The 18053-nt window shown below is 41.6% G+C and overlaps 1 protein-coding gene across 17 annotated transcripts in view; it reads right to left on the reverse strand.

Moving 5' to 3' along the window:
- FOXP1 (forkhead box P1) overlaps window positions 1–18053 on the reverse strand; it is a 409891-nt gene that overhangs the window by 74299 nt on the left and 317539 nt on the right. For 14 of the 17 annotated variants that reach the window (XM_019746864.2, XM_019746863.2, XM_074313283.1 and 11 more), the window contains 4 exons: window positions 16853–16990; window positions 15740–15826; window positions 10351–10504; window positions 4702–4906 (listed from right to left, as the gene is read on the reverse strand). In XM_019746864.2, the coding sequence (XP_019602423.1) occupies window positions 4702–4906; window positions 10351–10504; window positions 15740–15826; window positions 16853–16990 (584 nt within the window). The remainder of the gene's footprint in view (window positions 1–4701; window positions 4907–10350; window positions 10505–15739; window positions 15827–16852; window positions 16991–18053) is intronic. The other 3 variants (XM_074313282.1, XM_074313280.1, XM_074313281.1) reach the window with 3 other exon arrangements.

The following is an 18053-nucleotide window of genomic DNA, read 5'->3' on the forward strand; positions in this document are numbered from 1 at the left end:
ATCACAGAGCGCCCCTACACACACCTAGATGGTTGAGCCCACTACACACCTCGGCTCTGTGGTACAGCTTACTGCTCCTGGGCTATAAGCCTATACAGTATGCTCCTGCACAAAACAACAAGATTAAATCAAGCACCAGAGAAAATGATGCAATCGAGAGATGTTGTAAGCACGAGACACATGAGGCTGCTGCTGGCGTAACGCGGCCACTGTTTTACAGCACACCTTTTCCCATGAGTAGAAAGAGTACCCCTTAAATTGACAATAAGAAGTACAGTAAACATATAAACCAGTAACACAGTCGTTTATTATCAAGTAGTCTGGACTGTACCTAATTGTATGTGCTGTACTTTTCTACGACGGGCAGCGCAGTAGGCTCGTTTACCCAGCATCACCACAGACACGTGAGGGATGGGTTGTGCTATGATATTAAGATGTCACTCGGTGATAGGGATTCTTCAGCTTGATTATAATTTTATGGGGCCACCATCCTCTGTGCAGTCCATTGTTGACCAAAACGTCATGATGGGTGCATCACGTCTAAGATGACTGGAGACTTTAAGTGCTGTTTTATAAACTAAAAAAGATCCAAACTGAAATTTGGATCTTGGATATGCCACAAACAAGTTCTGTGACCCTAGGTCAGTTATTGAATCTCTATTACTCAATTTCCTCATCTGTGAAATGGGTATAAGAATCCCTACTGCTTCGCAGAGGTCATGTGGATAAAATGAGACATCACTCCAAAGGCAAGAGTTTAGCCAGTGCTTGGCACAGAGGAAGAACTACTCAAGTGTGAGCTCCCTTTCCTTTCCCTAGCGCTCCATAATATAATGTGATATTTAGAATTTTAATTCAGGCAATTATTTAAGTAGTAATTGCTATTTGTATTTACATAGCTACTTTGATCTAAGAAGCTCAAAGGGCTTTAATAAATTTAGCATTTTAGTAAATGTTTCATTTGCATTCCATTGATTTTGTTTACTCACACCAAAATTTGTAATTTCCTAAAGCAAGACAGACAAGTTAAGAAAACAAGATAATATGGTTGTGTTTACAGGTATCCCAGGTCTGAGTTTTGTCTGTTTACCTAAGAAGGCATGACTCCCTGGTCCTGTGGAATAAAATGACAGCAAGAGGCATGAGTGTGCTGCTTCCTCCTGCAGCTCCCTTCGCTTCTGCCTGCTGAAACTCCTCCCCACCTCGCTGCTGTCAGGCACTGCCAACCGAGGTGTTTAGTGCACCAATGAATTTATACACAATCAGCACAATAAACATTATCAAATTGTCGGAGAAAATCACAGCATGAAGCATGGCACCAGTACTGAATTCTAACGATGCCGCGTCCCTGATTGTAGGGTGACAGGCTCTTAACAAGCCTGGATCTGAGCTGCTTTGGCCTCAGCGGTCACATGGGCCGCTCCTCCAGTAACAGTGCTGAATACTGATAAACGCGTTCGCAACGGGGAAGTGGGCTTCCACTGGCAATCTTTACCGAAGTGTATTTTTTCCCTTCTCTACACTCAAGGGTTTATCTTGAATGATTTAATTATAATTTTCCTTGTGTAAGACAAATTAAAGAGGAGAGTGGGAGTGTCATGCCAAGTGCATTATTTATCTCCGTAACAGACTGCCTCTCACCAAGCCCCAGAGCTGGAGCTGCAGTGGCTGCTCACAGAGGCCCACCAAATGGAGAAGGAATTTCCCAACTGGCAGGGAAAGGTGCAGCCCAGAGGAGAGTATTGGACATCTCACTACTTTACAAACAAAAACTCTGACGACACTACCTTTTCCCCAAAAAATTTTACTCCCAAATCCTTTCGAAAAGAATTCTTAACCTAAGATTACAGTTTGAAGGGCTAAGTTATGATTCAGCGAGCAGGGGCTCTTCTTGTTCAGATTCTGCTCCAGGAAACTGGAAGGGGAAAGGATACCACATGGACAGCCAGGGAGAGCTCGGAAAATGGACATCTCACAGCGCACTGGTGAGAAGGGACGCACGCACGCCTACGACAAATGGCAACTCAGGGAAGTGAGAACCTACTGTAGTGATATCTGTTTTCACCATTTCCCACTGTTTACACAGAATACCATACACGATTTAAAACGAACCATAACAAGGTAAAACCACGTAAAACTCATCATAAGTACCTATCTGTACATAAGAATTGAATTTTTTAATGATCAATTCTCTGAGTTTGTAACTATTGAATTATCTTCAATCTAAGGTGCTCACTTGCCTTATTCACTTGCCTTATTGCACATTCTGTTAAAATGTGTAAACTAGAATTTTCCTTTAATCCAGGCACATCTAGGAACCCACCACATAATATAAACTGAGATCCAAGAGATGAAGTAGTGGCACGTAATTGTACAGTTGTTTCTTCTCTGCATGTACAACTGGAAAATTCAGCCTGTTTTTACAACCCCATTAGGCTCAGTAAAACCCAGGTTCTTTTCTGATCCATATTCTAATTCTGGCATGTGATATAATGAAGATTATGCTCAACTTTTGTGAAGACAAATAAGGACCATAAAAAAAAAAATCAAACAAACTTATTCTCCTGGAATTCGACTGTCTCTTGGATTCATTTACCTTCAAATGTGCTTTAAGACATGAAAAGGGCTATTCTTCTCCCATTTGCTTCACTGCTAATCTATCACCTGACTACAGATACATAACCTTTTAGAATGAAACTGAGCACAGTGCATCTAAACAAGACGAGTTTCTGTGTCACGGGCAATCTGTGCAGGCTCCACACCGCCGACAAGACTGCAACAAATACCTTAAGTGCATCGGTCGGCATTTCTCGGGGCACGGGCCTGCTTTGCCTGAGCATAAAGCTGTAATCCAATCACTTCGCAGTAAATGGACGGCATCCACCTGAGGACACCAAAGGCAAGTACACAGCAAAGGACAACAGCCCAGAGCATTTTCTTGAAAGCTACCTAAGGTTTAGTATATATATATTTTTAAATTACAAAGGCATTATAAGAGATTACAGAGCAAGAGCTAAGACTGACTTTCAGACACACCACTCTAGCCTAACTGGAAACAACAGGCCCCATTTGGCCTGATGGCTCCAATCTGATTCTTACTGTCCACCATTCTATTCTTCAAACTCTTCTAAACCAATAAGGTTAAAGCATCTTTTAGTTTGTCTCTGTCTTCCACAGAAACTCCAAACTGACCTTAAAAGGATAGTTGCAAGTTTTGGTTAAAACACATATAAACCTCATTTGTGGGAACTTCTCATGGAACTTCTAAAGGCTTGAATGTGACAGACACAGACAGACAGACAGACAGACACAGACACACACACACACACACACACACACACACACACACACAGATGTTTTCTGATTACTAAACTCTAAATAGATAAAATGCTGCTGGCATAAAGGTACAAATCTAATTAAAACAGTGGGCTTCCTAATGTTTGATACTTCAAGAAATATATTAAATTACATTTGTAATTGCTTAAATGAAAAACATAATTAAGACACTTTCACTGAGTCACTTTTATTAAAAAAAATATATATAAAATTTGTTTTTCCTGATGGAAATGACACGACTGTCATATATTATTTTTAAGGTTTCTTCTGTCTATGGAAGCTCTGCATTATGAAATATGTAAGAAACAGTTTAAAAATAGTAAACTGAAAAAAGTTTTTAATGTTAGGAGCATTGTATACAGAGGGTGCCAAAAAAATGTATACACATTTTAAGAAGGGAAAAAACTATTAAAAGTATGCTGATGGTAACCACTTTGAGCACCTCTTGTAATTGCAGAAGTCAAACGTGACTTGTATTCATCTTTTGTTATCGGTATATATTGAGTATTACAATTTTAATACCGTTTTTTTCCTTTCTTAAAATGTGTCTACATTTTTTTGGCACCCTCTGTGTGTACATGTTCTACTTCTGAAAAGCATCGATAGTAGTAATGCTTCTGCTAAGACACAAGAACGTGCATTAACAGCTTTGTTTTCTTAGAACTGTACCTCACAGGATGCATTCTGGATCTCTACAACAACCTTAGCTTTAACTAACATCCAAGTGACGCTCAGGGCAATTAAAAAATATAAAGTCTTAACTTCAAGTAGGAATACGACAGTTGAGACAATGCTACAATATGTTCCATGACCAAGAGAAACTGTGCTGTGCATGTTTGTGTGGCCATTTCCATCTCTCCACCCCACTTTTCAAACCTTTACTAAGGGTTTACTATGAAAAAGGCCATGTGCTTTGGGGACAGAGTGAAGAAAAGATGGAAGGCAGTGCAAAGTAGGCTAAGTTCTGTTTTTTCGCAAACCATGATTCGAAATTGCCCAGAGCAGACACTGCTATTCCCTTAGCAGGCGTAGAGCCAAGGAGATCAGCTTGTATCGAGTGAGAGCCTGGCAGAAAGTGAAGCCTGGAAGCCTCGAAACCCAACCCATCCAATGAGAAACTGAAACACTTTGCCTGGGTTCCTAAGTTTAGGTTAGATCGACATAAGTGCTAATTCCATGTTGAAAAGGTGACAATAATTAGATGGTTCACACCCAAACAATATTGAATACATTCTTAAGTAATTATATGCACATTCAAGTCACATGGGTCCAATTAGGGATTACGGAACTAGGGCAGGGCTCAGCCGGCCACCCACCCTCCATGTTCAAGATAGTTTTGGACACAGCTCAGCGGCATGTTCCTACCTTTCTCTTTTGGGGGTGTGGACTGAGAGCTGTCCATTGGTAGAGGCATGTGGGTTCATTATTAAGGAGGTCTTGGAAGGGGCAGAGGATGAGACACATGTCGTGGTCAGATCCAAGCTGCTGTGATTGTTGCCTGTGGTTTCTTCTGCAGTATGAGCACTTGTCACTTCTTTCCAGAGCTGCTGTAGTTCTGTTGGAATCATGCCTGAAACAAACAAATTAGATAATTAAATCAATTAACAGCTAATTCTGTCCTCTTCGAACAGTAATTAAATCAAAGAGTCAGTAAACAAAGCCTAGTGTTGGGGGTGGTGGTGGTGGTATGTGCACTTTTTTCCATTCCCAACTAAAGCAAATAGGTTAGTAACAACCACGGCCTCCCCAGTAGCTGAGGTGAAGTGCCCTCATCACACATAAAAGACACTCATGAAAAGGAATCGAAACACAGTTACTAAGCAAAGATAGTATCCTCCATCCAAACTGTAGTTTCTAGATTTTTGAAAAAAAGTCGATAGATGTTATCATAGTTTTAGACACAAGGAAAGGCTCAAAATGAATTTGTTCAACTATACTATTATGACAACACAAACCACAGAATGAATAATTTTTGTGCTTAAGTCTTAAATGATGACAAATAGCTTTGTTATTAAATATAGTTTTTATTAATCACTTTTAGACATAAATTATGAATTCATATCGTCTTCCTGAAATGCTTTTCAACTTTTAACAGTCAAATTGATTATACTATGATTATTTCATTAACACACCTATCTTCCTCATTAATTTTGGTTTCTAGTACCACATGCTTAATTGATGGATGTGTCTACTGAAAAACTGTATAACTTTTTATACAAGTAACACTATTATTACTGTCATTTCTTAGATCAATGCTAATGAACCACTACAGAATAAAATGAAGCTGTAAAATAAAGATGGAGTAATAAAGTTGTCTTGTTATTTAAGGGGGTCAAAATGGACATGGGTCTTCAGGAGTTAAGTGTCAACTTGTATTTTCCCTTAGAAGACACATAATCAGTCGGTTAGTGTCCCTGCTGTGGCCTTAGTGTCCCTGCTGTGGCCTCCGAGCCTTTATTCTGGTGGCAAGCCTCTGCAGCCCAGGATTTCCAAGTTCTACTTCAATGCAGATTCCAATGCACAAGTGCACAGAAGAAAAATATTCTAAATGGCAACTAACAAAACTGCAGCTTCTTTTGAAAGGACACCTGAAAGAAATCACAAACCCTGTACATCATAAGGCAATTCCACATTAGACCTGGACGTCTGGATTACAGTTCATTGTTTCAATCAACTGTAACACAGCTCTCCTAGAAAGCCTGTCATTTTCTTACTATATAGCAGAAACTGAAACAGGCATGTTTCTTACCAAATCCAAGGTATTGAATTTTAAAAAAAGCTGTGTGCATTATATTAATTTGAAACACATAATAAAAAATGCCAAGGTCTAAATTTAATTTATTTTTGTCATTTAGAATACAATGGATAGATAATCATCTCAACGTGATCAGCCAAACATCTTTACTTTGCTAAACTGTTAAAGATTTTAATTACGCCAGCATTGGAGAGCACTGGTCTAATGAGGCGATGGACTCCAGAGAATCCAAGTGGTTAAGAACTGTGAAATGAGTCTGATAGGAATTTTTTATATTCACCGTGGATCGTTTGCATATCAAAGAGGAGTAAATTATTGCACAGCAGACCAATAACCTTCTCCGCCTTTCTGAGAGGAGCGTTAACAAAAACAGTTGGTCTCTCCTTACGGTTCTCCACGAAAATGTTCAAATGCTCAAGTGTTTGCAATTAATATATATTATAAAGGAGGCTTCAAATGATACATTAAGTGGTCAGATATTCTTAGAACGCATCCGCAACAGCCAAGTCGGTTTTTTTCCTTCCTTCATAAAAATCAAATGCCAATTATATTTTGATGGATTTTGTCTCAAATGAGCATTTAGTTATTAGGCATATTCAATTATTACTTGTCCCTCGAAATTAAACCTGGGAGGCAAATTAAACAAAGGGAAAGGTCACTACAGCATCCTATGTCCGGTTTTGCTGCATCTGGGCTATTATTTTCAAACACCTTGTGAAGTGACATGTGGGATGTGTTTGTAGCTAACAGGCCTGCCACTGATGTCTGCACACCAACAATTACCTGTGAATATGGCTGACCCTCTGACCACTGTTTACTCAATTGAAACAATAGTGAATAGCCTTGTCTGTTGATGATAGTATATTGATATAAAGCCAAAGAAGTCAACACCTATTTTTATTTTCTAGGGAGTAAATACACTGGAAAATAACAAGTTGCCTATTTTTCAACTCACACTAACTGATTTCTGGGTCAGCAGCATGAGAGGTGGGAAGACTGGAGGAACGCGGTTCTAACAACTGTGTTAACACTTTCCCTCCAAGAAAAGCAGAACTTCGAAGCCATTTAAAAAGTAAGCTGTATCCAGCAAATAAAGACAAGAGACAGATGTCCTGTTACACCTACAGAACACACTCACTGTTACTCTCCTCTCCTTTGATTCCAGTGGGCTGGCCGATCGTTTCATCATCCAAGTGGAGAAACGGTAAATAAAATAGTCACTGACTGACAACAGGTGGACTTCCAGGTCCACCTTCAATATGATCACCCCGCGTCCAGATGCTCTCACGAGACGTGGGAGGAAGCAGTCCAGTCAGTGCTACGCCACTGACGTCAGACTGCTGGTTCCCCTAACGCTACCCACCAGTGACGCTGTCATTTCACAGCCAAGGGCTCAAGATAGAATTAAGGCCATAAAACGTAAGCTAGCCACTCATCAGACTAAATGGATATCAAATTTCCAGAAAGCTTGCATTTCTCCCAAAATGGTAGACAGGAAGAATCGTATTGAGTTAAATAAATCCACTTACAGGTACATAGCCAAGCATGGAATTTTCTCCTATCTATAGCTTACTCTTACAAATTAACAGGTCAGAATGATATTGACAGTGTTTTTTCTATATGGAATTAATGGTGCTGGGAAGGGTCTGATGATTAAAGAGACCCAGGTGAAACACAGGTATATTAATTATGTCATACAGAGAAAAGGCCCTATAATAACCTTACAAACCACAAAAATATGCCTTCAACTCATAACCTTCAGGGAAGAAAAGGCCTTCGAAACACTACTCTCCATCTATTCCTATACTTTGATATTTACATACATGTTTAAGGTAATTTAGCCAAGGCCACGAGCAGGTGTGTAAAAGAATTCCTGGTGATTATATCATGAAGTGGGCATTACCAGCCTGTTTAACACACAACCCCTGTGCCGTGCTACCTTTCTTTTTTCCAGGATAACCGGCTCCTTTGTTATGAGAGAAAATGCAGACACAGGTTTAAAAAATGTATGTGGTGGGGACAGTTGACAGATCACTCACTGTTCATAGAACTCAATTTCACAACCCCAGGTATCACCGGCTCAAAGACAAACAGAGTTGATCAACCTTTTTCTGTCCTTGTACATCCATACCCAGGTGACCATGTTCAGGCAAGCAGAAAGTTGATTTAAACCTCATAATGACATCAGTTTTAAGCCATCATCTCTCTGATGTGTGTGTGTGTGTATACATATATATATATATATATATATATATATATATGTATACACACACACATATACATATACATATGTGTGTGTATATATATACATATATATATATATATATATATAGTGTTGTAGTCCAAGATGACTGAATTCTCAAGCCACTTTGGGCGAGGGGGCAGGGGAGACAGAACCAAGCTCCCGATTCCACAAAAGAAGGCAATGACATTGGTTGTTCATGTCACTGCAAGACCCTGATGTGAAATACCCGTAATATTCACATGTATGCATCTTAGGCACACATAAAGGTATCCTTTAGATTTTAAATATGCGTCTTCCTAATGTTGTTGGGACTAATAGTTAGCACACACTGCTAAGCATATCAATCAATGCCTTGGCTGGTGAATTACCTACTGGTGTCTCTGATATGTTACTGCAGAGATTACACTTCATGCATCACCACATTCATTTCTTTCACATTACACATGAGCTTGTCTTGTCACTGCCCAATTGCCCCCTTTTGGACAGCTTAACGGATGTACTACAACAATGAACCTTAGTGAGCAAGCTAACAGTGGAGGCTCCAGCAGTGGGAAGAGGAGAGAGGCCCGAGTCCAGGGCGTGCGTCAGGACAGCCCGCAGTGTTTCCAACGAGAAACCTGTGGTGTAATCAATGCGTGTTGTGACGTTCTGCAGCACGAGGATGCAGGAGCTGCTGTGCTATTCTCCAGTGCTGCTCAGTTATCACATGTCCTATTCGGACAGTAACGGAAATGCTGATTATGCATTAAGCAGTTGAGCAGTCATGGCAGAAAGGGTGAAGGGGAGAGAGGAGTTAAAGGAAAAATCCCTGGTCTCAACATGAAAAACATAAAACAAAAATGCACGGAACCCCCACATGGAACAGGAATTGGGCGTGGTGGACTCAAGAGAACATTCGTATGTGGTCATGCCTCACTGGCTCCACCCGACGCCAAGCATCATGGAACGAGTGACCAGGCCTCACGCACATGCAGGGGAAAGGAGGGCCCCCATTTTCAACCCTCTTTAGGAGGTAGCTACCCCAGACACCAAGGGCTCCAGCTACCAGCCTTCACAGGGCATTACACATCCATCCAAGTGGAATAGCATTGAAAGGACTGGGGCCGGGAGGAGACAATGCAACCTGCTGTAGCACGCACTGCACAGGGAAACTATTTCAAACGCCAGCAGGACACTTCTTTCCTTCTGTTCCTCCCTTCTGGTTCTGAATCTGCATTCACATCACACACGTGAAAGGTCAGGTTGCTTAAACCAAGAAGACTAAGGACAGCCAGAATACTCACTTGTTTCTTGTGTCCAGCACCCATTGGAATAATGTCAACGGCTTTTCAAAAGAAATTTTTAAATCCATGAACTCTTGTTATTGTTCAAAGAACCGCAGTTTTTGAAGAAGAGCTAGAGATGGAAATGCTACCTGTTCTGATGCGTATAGAACTACCCTGCTCCAAAATCAGCGGTCCGATGAAGGTGAAAAACAAAGAAAAAGAGAAAGCCCTACCAAAAACAACTTTGGTTTTTGTAACAGAAAGAGTTTACTCTTAATTGTTTACAGAAAAATAAACCTGGATCTATCTCTAGATATTAAAAGGGTTGCGTATAAAGCATTACTAAGATTTAAAACAGAACGTTACATGATATAAAATACAGCTTAAAATGACTGAAGAAAACCATCAAGGAAATTCATTTGTGATTCCAGACTGAAAACGCTAGGAGATCCCATTAAAATGCTCAGGAAATCAAAGTGGCATTGCTTCCTCTTAGGGTGAGAATGAGCAGCACTGGGACCTTGCAGCTACGCTAAGCCTTCCATCACCTCCGTCGTCATTCTGGCATCAAGGAGCACTTCAGTCTCGACAAAGGTCTATTATCATCTCATCCAGCTGTTCTCTAAGTCTGTATGTGCATGTTTTAGAGGGGCAGTTTCCTGAACGCTGAGCTGGCATACACCACGAGACACCCCCCACCTCTGCCCACAGTACCACAGAGCAGTGTCTTCTGCATAATCAACACCTACCTTGGGCAAGGGGTTGGAGGGGAAGGGCAGGCTGCCCTGGCTGAATTGTTAGGAGGCCTTGGCGCTGCAAAGACAGGACGTGCTGCTGCTGTAACTGTTGCATCTGGAGAAGCTGCTGCTGAAAAGCCAACTGCTGGGTGGCCACCTGCTGCTGCTGTAAGAAATCAGGAAGGAAAAAAAAGGAGATGGCCATGTCCCACGGAAGGTTAAACGCATCGTCATCGCCCAAGATGGACAATGGTTACTGGAGTTGAGTGGAGAGCTCAGTGTCAAGCCTCGTGTCAAAGGGACAGAACACATCACCTCTGAAGAGAGGTGAGGGGGTAGAAGCATTACCTTTCTGCTGTCTGCTCTCACAGAAAAATAATGCATCCATTAAGTCAGCCTTTCCCACAGTCTGAAAGGCCTGAGTTTTTGTAGTCAAGAGGTGAACTTGTAGACTTTGAGATTTTTAATTATAACAATAGGAAGAAGACTGCAGCACTCTAGTTGGGAGGGATCCGAACTCTGAAACTCTGAGGTGTGAAAGAACAAGCTGCCTTCCGCCCGCCTGCACCGGAGAAGCTTTTAACTACTCTGTTTATCACTTCTGACATAAATAAATGAGGAAAAATCAGACCTTTGAAGAAGAAAAACTTCATCTAATATTGTTAATTAGCCATGACAAACGATGAAATAACATTGTAAATCTTTCATAGAAACAGCTACTAGGTTTTAATTACACACATTCATAATTTAGCAAACAACATCATACTCAACTGTGAGTGTTTAATACGAGGACACTAAGCTGCAGATGCCTTTACTTGGCTGGAGTTTCACAAACCCCTAGGTCTGCTTGTTAGTGCTTCTTCCCCACGGGCTTTGTTCTTAAAAAGAAGGGGCTTTACAATTTGATAAATATCTTTTTGTTGATTGGACAATGACAGGAGGAAAACTTCTGTTGTGTAAAACATCAATACATCATTCCAGTGTTTAGCAGACCTTGCTCCAGCCAAAAAAATTAATGTAGATTTCCTCAGTAATTATCTGAGTGATAGAAAGATAATACAGTGCAGTAGTACAATAAATAGAAGGAAATTATCTAATATCCTTAATCTGCTAGGAATCAAATCGAGGTGGAGGTCTGAGCCACACCGTGGCTAACAATCATGAAAGGAAAATTAACTCTTCCCAAACCGTAGCCCCAAGAAAGGTTCTTTAGGAAAAGAACAAGATCTCTTTGCCTAATTCTGAACATTAATTCAAAACATCGGAGACTTTTGCAACTAAAAGGACTACACAGCCCTTTCAGAGCTTCTAATAACTGTACAAACAACTGCATTCACTTAACCTAACACATGACCTTGATCTGATACATCCATAAAACGGTATGTGGATCAGGACCTTCTGATGCAAAGTTCAAAGCAAGAGAAAAATAGTGGTTTCCTTTTGGTCTTCATGTAGTTTATTTTACAGTAAAAACCATCATTCTCATATTAACAACCAATTTCAGACTTACTACCATGCCACTGAGAAAGTTAATTGAGTTTCACTCCAAAAAACAAATTCTATACCACTAACAACAAAAATTTAAATAAATTTAAATGAAAAGCCAGTGTTTTCATTTTAAGAACAGCATGCATAAAATGATCCAATTGTTTTCACCCCTTCCCAAGTTATCACATTAATGTAAAACCCAATGATAGTTATATTCATGTCAAAATGATTTTTCACTTCTTCAACAGATATTAATTCACATTTTAAAAAAGGGGGGAAGGAAGAGAAAAAAAGAAGCCCGATATAATTTTAAAAATCAGGGAATTACCTCTCCTTGAAGAAGAAAATAATGGGGGAGGGGGTGCTGGAGCTTAGGGAGGGTGTTTCCTGTCTTACTGTAAATGAAATGTTTAAAAATTGTGTATTTATATAAAATGACTGATGGCTTTTCTGTTGTCTCTGTGGCCATCCCTAGGAAAAGCTCATGAAAGCTGTCCATGTTTGAAAAGCCAGGATATAAAAGTATACAAGGCCCATTGTCCAAAGAAAGAATTTAAAAGCAACAGTGGTTGCCAAACTGCTCCCCACCCAGTTACCAAACACAGGATACGAGCCCATTTGTTTACTTCTCACAATTGAATGCACACAAAAAAGGTCTCCATGCAGCCCCCTCAACAGGTCACCACTCAGTGTTAAAATGCTCCAATGCCCTGACAAACCTTGCATTTCGGAGCCCCTCCCGGTGCTGCAGCCCAAGGTCTGTTTTCCTTTCTTTGGCTCCTCCCTACTGCCTAACAAACTGTCATAACTGCCTGGGACAAACGGCCCTTTTCAAACAACCAACTCAGCCTACCTCACCAGCACAGGATGAGATCTTTTTTTGTGGCTTGACTTACTATTACTCCTGCCTTCTAATTTTCCACACCGTGCTGTCAAATATTAAAGGGCAGTCGCTTAAATACGTAGCTAGATGTAAGGGGCTACAGAGTTATCCATCTCCTATGGAAGGTCTTAGGTCAAACTCAAAGTGGAGCCTAACTTTCTTAAGAAAACATCTTTGAGGCAACTTTAGGATAAAAGCGAGTAAAAGTTCATGGTTCTGGCCAAGGATCAAGAGTCTTACTGCAGCGGTAATCAAAAAAGGGAAAAGGGGGGCAGGGGGACCTGACAATTCAAAATTATGAGCCACTAATGACTGGGGATTCAGTAAATTAATATACTCGTTCCATCTGTCAACATCCAAGTTCAAACCTTGTGAAAGTCATAACCACCAGTCCACATCATGAAATTGCTACCATGTGACTCTATTTCATTTAGCACAAAAGGACCACCACCTGCATGTTAATATCAGGAGCCTACGCCCTACTTCAGGAAAATACGGATCTCTTAATCAGCTACCACAGGTCTCAGCCAAATCCATGAGCACCACGAACATATCGTGGGATCCAAGGAACCCCGCTCACCAGTCTGCTCCCCCAGGATGTTACGGCGACTTATCTCCTGGATCACCTTTGCCTTGGAAATGGGGGGCAAAGTGTGACCACAGCAAACCCAGGGCCCTGGAGATGCTAAAATGCTATGGCAATGCCTCAGTTTCTCCTCGTTCAGACACAAAGTATTCCCTTCTCTTCCCCACCTCCCTTCCCAAACTCAGACCCCACTAGTGTCTTTGCATGCTGAGATGCCCCCTTTCTGACAGCAGCAATTTGGGAGCGTTAACTTTTATCCTTCCTTCTGCTGCGTAACTGTCCCCTTCACGTTTCTTTATCTGCCCTCTGAGCGCATCTGAACTTTCATGTTCTCCCAGCATGCAGACGAGCATTCCAAACTATGTGTAACAGACCAAGTAAGAGGTTAATAAGAAGTGGCAACAAAAAGGAAAAACACCATCCCTGGTAACTGATAAGAATGACAGTGGCAGCCCTTTTTTGTTTGTCTTCAAATATAGAGTTAAAGATCTTTAAAAAACTAAATTTTGATGCCTTTGAAAAGAAAGAAGCACAAAATAACAACAGGGGGTTATTGCCTGCGAGCCACAGGGGAGAAACTCCATAATTCTTATTCTCCCTTTTGAAGGCTGTTAGAAATCTGATTCAAAAAAGCAACAGCAGAAGGGGAACCCTCTTGAGGCTGTAACCATTTCCTGTGATCACGCATAATGTGCTTCAAAAGCGGGTTTTTACCAATTCTGTTGATCAATTGCACCTCCTTCATATCCCTTCTTTTTTCTGCTGTGTTTACATCTGATGTGACTCAATGACAAGCACTGTCTGAGACTGTGAAACAGGCCTGTCATGTTGATTTATGGGCGCATCAAACCACAACTTGTCCAAACTGAAGCTCGCAGTTCATTAATTAGAGAGTTGTGACTTTGAAGTCAGCTTTCAGACTGTGGTTTTTAACATTTGGCTTAATTTATATGCTCTTGAATGTGGATCTCTAAGGAAAAAACTGAAATTCCCTTCTTGTCTTTGAACTTCTTTTGACCGCACAATAATCATTTCTTTGTCCAGAGTGATGCCTGCAATCCCAGAGTCATTAACGCGCATTGAACTGCCACTGATGAGTAAGCCCCACTGAATTAGAAAAACAGCCAGCAAAACAAAGCTGAGAGCCTTCTGCACAGTGATATCTCACAATTACATGCCTTTCCTCCCTGTGCCATTTCCATTTTAATTACTGTTAGTCCTTTAGATTTACATTTTAGACACTTTTTAATCTGTTCCTTTTTTATTATAACAGCACCCGGTAGCACGCCACTGTACTTAGGTTGTGTCAGCATTTTCATTAAAACACCTCCTCCCCTTTACCCCAAAAGTGCCCCTACTCTACAGGGGCTTATAGCCAGGCCGCTGGATATAAGGACTCCAGGGTGGAAACTTGGCCAGGCGCGGAACATGTACCCCATCTGGATGAGGGAGGAGCCAGCAAAGGGGAATGGTGGGGTCATTCCCAGGGTATAAAATCAGTGCTTCCCAGTCTCCACACTCACGTGAAGATGCCTTCCCAACCAGGGAAAGTGGCCACCTGGGTAGGGCAGGGACAGAGGCGTTAAATTGGACTGTGAGCTGCCATTCCAAGGAGGACACTTAAATGAAAAGAATTTCAGTCACTGTACAAGTATGAGGAATGGGTAAAGATGTCATGATACTGCACAAAGATACTCCCCCAAAATGACTACACCTCACCCACACGGAATTGTACAGAAAGTGATATGGAACCTCCCCTGGGAAGGCCTTACCATTTAGGGAGCTAATACTGTCCTTTGAATGGGTGGGGTGGCATATACAATAACTGTGTGCACTTACAAAGTAGTGTGTACACAGCAGCTGTTGGAATACAGTATTCTTTGTCAGGGAAACACAAATAATCCAAGCTGGAAACTTCTCTAACCTTAACTCCTGCCATTGCATACATGACTATAGCAGTGACAATGTACAACTTGCAGGAAGAAGCTGAACTGAGATGGGGGTGTTTCATCTTGCTGTAACTTTTTTTGTTCGTCCAACCTCACGAGAGATTACTCTTCCAAAGGAGAAGGCCAGCACCACATGCCCACGCTCTCTGGGCTGGAAAAAACAATCAAGTGTGTGTCTGCATCAAATTCGACTGAGAGCACCTTGCTTCCCCCTGAGGTACATACTGCAAAAGCAGCCCTGAAGGACCTGCCCAGGGCCCCCTTACTGCGCTCACACAGGTATACCTGCAGTGGTCTTAACAAAGTTTGTGCCCACAAACAAATGGAACCCAGAAGAATCTGAGCAAAACAGGACAACAACTCTCAGTCTGAAAGCTGAGAACCGATAGAGTCAGTTCAGTTGCGCAATCATTTAAAAGATGAATGACAGTTTAATAGCCACTAGATAGTCCTCTGGGATCTGTGGTTTGAGAGTAAAATATGTATTGTCGGTACCTCTTTAGGCTGTTTTCCAGCATGTTGTTGTAAAAGTTGAAGCTGCAACTGTTCCTGTTGTTTTTTATAAAACTCTTGAAGCTGCTGCTGCAAAGGAAAGAGAGCACAGTAAGTAATAGGGCAGCGCTCATCCACGGCTCCTTCTGGTGCCGTACACAAACTGGGATTTGAAAAATAGTATCCTTTTATCTGTAATGGCCTGAACTTTAGTTTGAAACTCGACAATAAACTTCAGTGCAAACTAACTATTCTTGGCATTACTGTTTGAAAAGTAATCCCCAAAATGAACGGATGAAAAACATACCATTTTCCACATTAACTAATTAAAATAAGGCAAGGGATGACCTTTGATTGTACAACAAAGCCAAATGCCCTTGCTGAGAGTCTGGTGAATCTCTACTGCAGAACGTGCACGTGCTTTCTAAATGCAGGGCTGGGCACAGCTGAGGGTTGTCTAGTGTGCCCATCAGCAGCATGGGTAGCCAGTCTCCTCTGCATCTCGTCCCCACCACCTCACCCAGCATCTTGTGCCACTACAGGACCGCATCTCATCTTTTCCATATAGGTATGTATGAAGTGTGGAGATTAGGACCCCATGTCGCAATGGCAGCCAGAAGTTCATTTCAGCATCAGCATCCATGAAAGAAATTAAATCAACTCTGGACCTTACAATTTACCAACTCCAAAATGCTCCTTTATGCTTAAAAGAATTCTGTAAGCATCTGGGATGAAATGGGGATTGCAAATGCTGTCACATTTAAACCTGTTCCCACCGCGCTCCCATTTTGCTTTGATTCACACCTCTTGGAAGTCTCTGGTCCTACCAAATAAAAGAGCAGAAAGCTACACAAGCCTAAAAGATCTTATTTCTACCAAGTTCAATTACAGCTGTAATCTTGGTTCGTCGGGTACTCTCCAGGGCCAAACCCGAGTCACTGTGGCAGGGCCTGCCTCTCAGGGATGCAAGTGCAGTGATTTTGTGGGCCGGGTCTGTGCACTGCGCCACCTGCCCCACCCAACCCCCTCTGTTGTTCTTCAGTGGAAAAGTGCTGCTTGGTGAGGGAATTCTGAGTGGTGAGGGCCCTGGGTTGGACCAGGAGGAAGGACAGTTACCTGTTGAAGCATGAGGGCTTGCTGCTGCTGGAGGAGGACCTGGAGCTGCTGAGGGCTCAGAACTTGTTGCTGGAGGATCTGCTGCATTTGCTGGGGAGTGATAACTTGAGGTGTCATCATAGCCACTGACACGGGGACCTAGGACGTTAACACAGGGTCAGTAGGAAGCCAGGAAGCTGCCTGCATGCAGCCTAGCCTCTCAGGTTCAGTGGCTGCTGGTCAGCAGCCCGCTCCAGGAATGGACCGATTTCTCATACACAGTGTTTATTCAGAGCGGGGGATGTGGCAACAAATCCTTTTAAATCTATTATGGAGTTAATTTTAAATAAAGAAAAATATTTAAAAAAATAACCTTGCAACACTGACGCATGTTCCGGCAGCCTTGCAAGCAAACAAGCACTAAACACTTAACAAATATTGCCTGGAGTCGGGTTAGAATGGTTCTAATTCTTGTTAAGAATGAACTGTCAGTCACCAAGAGCTGTAGGAAGTTCCTACATACTTGAATCTCGTTTCAGAGAAGGCAAAAGGAACCAGGACCTTCGCAGCTGAGGTAATACGACCCACTTCCTCTGTGGACCGTGATTTTAGGGACAATCAAGGAATGCTCAGTCCTGTGGATAACAGAAACTTGGGTGCACCTTCCAAACTTAAACATAGACTCCCTTCCTAGGATGCCTTCTACCCTTCCTTATTCACCCAGCATACAGATGTCTCAGTTCTTTCCTATTATGTGTGATACCATTAAAAGCCGCTTTCCATGACATTTCAGTGACAAACAGCTCCAGTGATGAACTTGATAGCATTTCATATTTGCAACTGTTAACACGTTTCTGCACGGGCATCTCTGCAAGGAACCTGCACACAGTATCTGAAAGGATGATGTCTTGTTCAGATAAAACACTGACATTAAAATGACAGGCTGTCTTGGCCAAGGTTACACAAATTGTATTCAAGCGGATACCTAATGACAATGCTATGAATTCTGCAAGCTTTCTAGAATGTAATTTAGCTATTCAAAATAATCACTGCACTTGTGTTTAATTTGCAGACTATATGAGAACCATTTTGTCAGTCCCCGTAATACAAGAAGACTATTTCATGAAAAATCACCCCCCCCAAATAAAAAGATAAGGAAAGAAAAAAACAATGAAAGAAAAGACAAAACTTGTATGTCTTCTAACAGTAATATTTAAGCATC

The sequence above is a fragment of the Rhinolophus sinicus genome, linkage group LG10, assembly GCF_036562045.2.
Source record: "Rhinolophus sinicus isolate RSC01 linkage group LG10, ASM3656204v1, whole genome shotgun sequence".
In the NCBI taxonomy this organism is placed as follows: domain Eukaryota; kingdom Metazoa; phylum Chordata; class Mammalia; order Chiroptera; family Rhinolophidae; genus Rhinolophus; species Rhinolophus sinicus.